At 33.9% G+C, this 3,762-nt stretch overlaps 2 protein-coding genes across 2 annotated transcripts in view; one reads left to right on the top strand and one right to left on the bottom strand.

Annotated features, from left to right (window-relative positions):
• Positions 1-523, bottom strand: part of zgc:113337 (OX-2 membrane glycoprotein) — a 12,723-nt gene extending 12,200 nt beyond the window's left edge. The window contains exon 1 of the mRNA XM_014017501.1: positions 344-523. The gene's annotated coding sequence lies outside the window, so the exon portion shown is untranslated. The remainder of the gene's footprint in view (positions 1-343) is intronic.
• A 418-nt stretch (positions 524-941) lies between these two features.
• Positions 942-3,762, top strand: part of si:ch73-390b10.2 (Golgi pH regulator) — a gene marked incomplete at its 3' end in the record, with an annotated part of 7,366 nt that continues 4,545 nt past the window's right edge. Inside the window, 5 exon segments of the mRNA XM_014017502.1 lie at positions 942-1,149; positions 2,452-2,511; positions 2,661-2,764; positions 2,845-2,951; positions 3,035-3,136. Of these exon segments, the coding sequence (XP_013872956.1) occupies positions 1,108-1,149; positions 2,452-2,511; positions 2,661-2,764; positions 2,845-2,951; positions 3,035-3,136 (415 nt within the window).

Below are 3,762 nucleotides of genomic sequence, written 5' to 3' on the forward strand. Positions count from 1 at the left end.
ATATATATACGTATCAAACCAGTAGGACCAACAATGATCAGATATTTGGGTTTACTTTGCTCCTTTTTTTAATTTAAATACCACCAGTAAGTTATAAAAATGAATCAAAACCAAATCTACACATAGTGTATCATAACATTCAATCCAAAGTATTGCAAGAAAACAAACTTGCGAACTAAACAATTTTTTTTAATTTGTCAGGAAATGTCCATCTATTAAGACCATTATTGTTTATTAAATTAAAGCATAAACAGCTTAAGTTAATTAAAAATAAGAAAAGCTCAGATYATCACTTTCTTTTACTAGTTGAATAAGAACATATATTTCCATAAGATCCACTTACCTCTTGTGTCCTAATGTAAAATAAAAGAAAAAGCTACCGAATGTTCTGCAAAATGTTCATCCTTTTAATSCAGCAGCTTTGGGGCTTTTCATCAAGAAAGAACCTGTTTCCTACTGATTTAAATACATACTATGAGCAGCACCAGCTCAGACTGTCTCCAGTGGCAAACTGGCTGATATTGAGCACAGGAGTAAAACTCAGGGGCTGCATGGAGTCAATAATAAGTTTCATGTATTTTTGTCTCACAGCGCCCTCTGGTGTCAGTCTTAGAGAAATACTGTTTCTCTTCAAGTGGCACTACTGTTTCTCTTATTTATAAAGTAGGCAAAACTAAATATTGTTTAGGATTAAAAATTTATTTTTTTAAGTCGGGGTAAATTTAAATATGAAATTTAAAATATTCAAACTGCAAAATCGTCTTAAAACAAGATTTAAAAAATAATATTTTTATGATATTTTCTATTGTTGTTGTATTTTTGGCCGTATTATTTTTCAGATCCGATAACTATGCTAGTTCGCTCACAAATAGTTTTTGATGTTTCCTAGTTTTTAAATATTTTTAAGTTTGAGTTTACATGACGTCATAATTGTGCGACGGAAGTGGATCTGCYGGACTGATGAGCAGAAGCCGAAATGCAAAACAAATGCCCCTAAAATGATCTCTTTGGTGACTTAACATACTTTTTATTCCAAAACATACGAGTATTATCAGGTTTTGAACTAAGATGAACTGAAACTGAGAGGCTGCTTTTAAGTTTGTCATCATGTCGTTTTTGGTGGACTCAGTGATCATGTTCACCTCTCAGGTAAATGTCAAAACCTTTTATGCGTCCAACTTAAGTCCTTAAACAAAAAAATATTTTTTGCATTACGAACTATTTGAAAATAAATACCAACATACCTTCTTATGCAGGACCATACGTACGTATTTCACCAGATATTAATAGTTTTGTTTGGCTACAGTTTCGATTGACTAGTTAAATTCATGTTGCATTGTGACAATTTTCATAATATGTACTGTAATGTTACGTGAAAACTCTTTTTAATGCACATTGTTGTTTAAATAGTATCTTTGTGATTGTCTTGTGCGAATATCACACATCACATAGGATCTGTTATTTTTAAAGTGAACAGTAAAAATGTGCTGTTTTAGTTTTACAACTAAAGTCTTCACAATTGAAGKGGACATATGCAAAATCCACTTTTAKAGCCATTGAATGCATTTTGTTGWGTWCTTGGAGTCTCTAGTAGTGCAGATAAGTTGAATTTTGTCCCTCCTGGTGCTGCAAATATATCTTCAATCGTTTTTGGTAATATTTAGGACATAATTTAAAACACACCTCAGAAAAAAGCTGAAAGAGGAGGAATTCAGACCAAAGCATTGCCGTTCCATTTTATAGACCCCAACCGAATGATTTAAACATGAAAAAGCAGGATTTAAAAAGCATGAAACATCTCCTTTAAGTCAAATGAATTTTGTATAGTTTGAACAGAAACATGYACATTAATATGAAATGACATATTTCATATTATGTAATAATGCATATATAATTTTGTGCTAATGTTTACTTATTGCTTTTATGCAGCTTTAATTAAAATAAGATAAAGATCACTTTAGGCCTAAGTATTTGCGATTATAAAATGTGTTTCTTTCTCTAGAGTTGTTTCATTGTTTATAAAAAAAACATGTACAATAGGGTGCTTTCTGGCCCAGGCCTCCCTTGAAAAAGAGATCTGTGCTCTCAATGGGACTTGCCTGGTTAAATAACGGTAAATAAAATAAAAAATATATTTGTAGCACTCGATAAAATAAGAATTTGTGTACAAACTTGTTTTTTTTTTGTTTTCACTTGTTAACACCATTGACACATATTGTTCTGCTATTGTAAACAACCCTTTAGTTAAAGTTCAATGCCTCAAAACGTCATGAAAGGCAAACATGAGGGATGAAGTCCATTAGCTTTAATAGTAGCTGTTTAATATTTCAGAAAATTAAACTAGTTTGGTGAAATTAAATGGGAAAAACCTACAGAAAACAAACAAAGAAACTGGGATACAGCTGGCTTCTTACGTCTTCTTTAAAAATAATTCTGTTTGTTTTGACACAGGTGTTGTTCTTTGGGTTTGGCTGGTTGTTTTTCATGCGGCAGTTATTCAAAGACTATGAGGTATGGCTATATCACAAGACATTTGTGTAGAAAATACTATTTGAAATGTTTAAAGGGACTATGAAGATTTTGATAGAAAAAAGTTCACCTTCCTTTTTTTATTATTTGATGTGTAAAMGTCCTGACAGACCATCTGCTTTTATTTTCAGGTGCGTCAGTATGTTGTCCAGGTGGTTTTCTCCGTCACCTTTGCATTCTCATGTACCATGTTTGAGCTCATTATCTTCGAGATTCTCGGTGCCTTAAGCAGCAGGTATAAGCTTTCCTTTCGGATCGGTTTGTTTCACTGCTCACAGCTGATAAATGGGACCAACCTTTACGTCCTTGTCACAGTTCCAGGTATTTCCACTGGAAGCTGAATCTGTACGTGATTCTGCTGGTTCTAATCTTTGTGGTGCCTTTCTACATCGGCTATTTTGTTGTCAGCAACATACGACTGTGTAAGTATGACTGCTTTACAAAGATGACGTCTAAATGTTTGGCGATTTAATGTTATCTTTTGTCGATCTGCGTAACTTTGCAGTTCAGAAGCAAAGACTTCTTTTTGCCTGTATGGTTTGGTTCACCTTCATGTATTTCTTCTGGAAGCTGGGTGACCCCTTCCCCATCTTGAGTCCGAAGCATGGTGAGTGTGCTTTCTTCACTCTGCAGGTGTCACCTSTRTAATCACAKAGGTATYGTATCAGAAACACTATATWTGTGACCCATCACATTGAAACGAGGATTAAGTCCAAAAGTGGTATATGGAGAAAGAGGCAAATATAGTGTTTTGACTAAAATGTTAATAAAAATTGCATTTTGTCAAAATATAATGAATAAAAGCCTTATCAATGTATCAGTTGAATGAACTGTCTGAAATAAAATCATAAAACTAAATTTTGAAGCATTATTTGAGCATTATTTGAGCAGTAGCAACAAAATCCCTGATTTTTTTTTGACTTGTTCGGGTATTTAAAAATAATCCACAAGATAAATCTCCATCCCACACCTAAATATCATGCAGACAGTCTCTGTACACTGGTGGAATCAGCTCCAGCTCGGTTCAGTCCGTCCACACGGGACTCCTGTTAGTCCACTTCCTGGTTTTTATCAGAGCCAGAGGAAAGACCAGCCAAGAGTTCTTCCAGTTATAAAACCTTCTGATGAGAAACCACTTTTACCTGCTGGTGAAGCAAAATATATAAAAAGAAAAATCAACAAAAAGTGTCTTCAGCTTCAGCTGCTGAACATCAAATATTCGGCTGCTTTCCA

Source organism: Austrofundulus limnaeus, unplaced genomic scaffold, assembly GCF_001266775.1.
Source record: "Austrofundulus limnaeus strain Quisiro unplaced genomic scaffold, Austrofundulus_limnaeus-1.0 Scaffold171, whole genome shotgun sequence".
NCBI classification, from domain to species: Eukaryota; Metazoa; Chordata; class Actinopteri; order Cyprinodontiformes; family Rivulidae; genus Austrofundulus; species Austrofundulus limnaeus.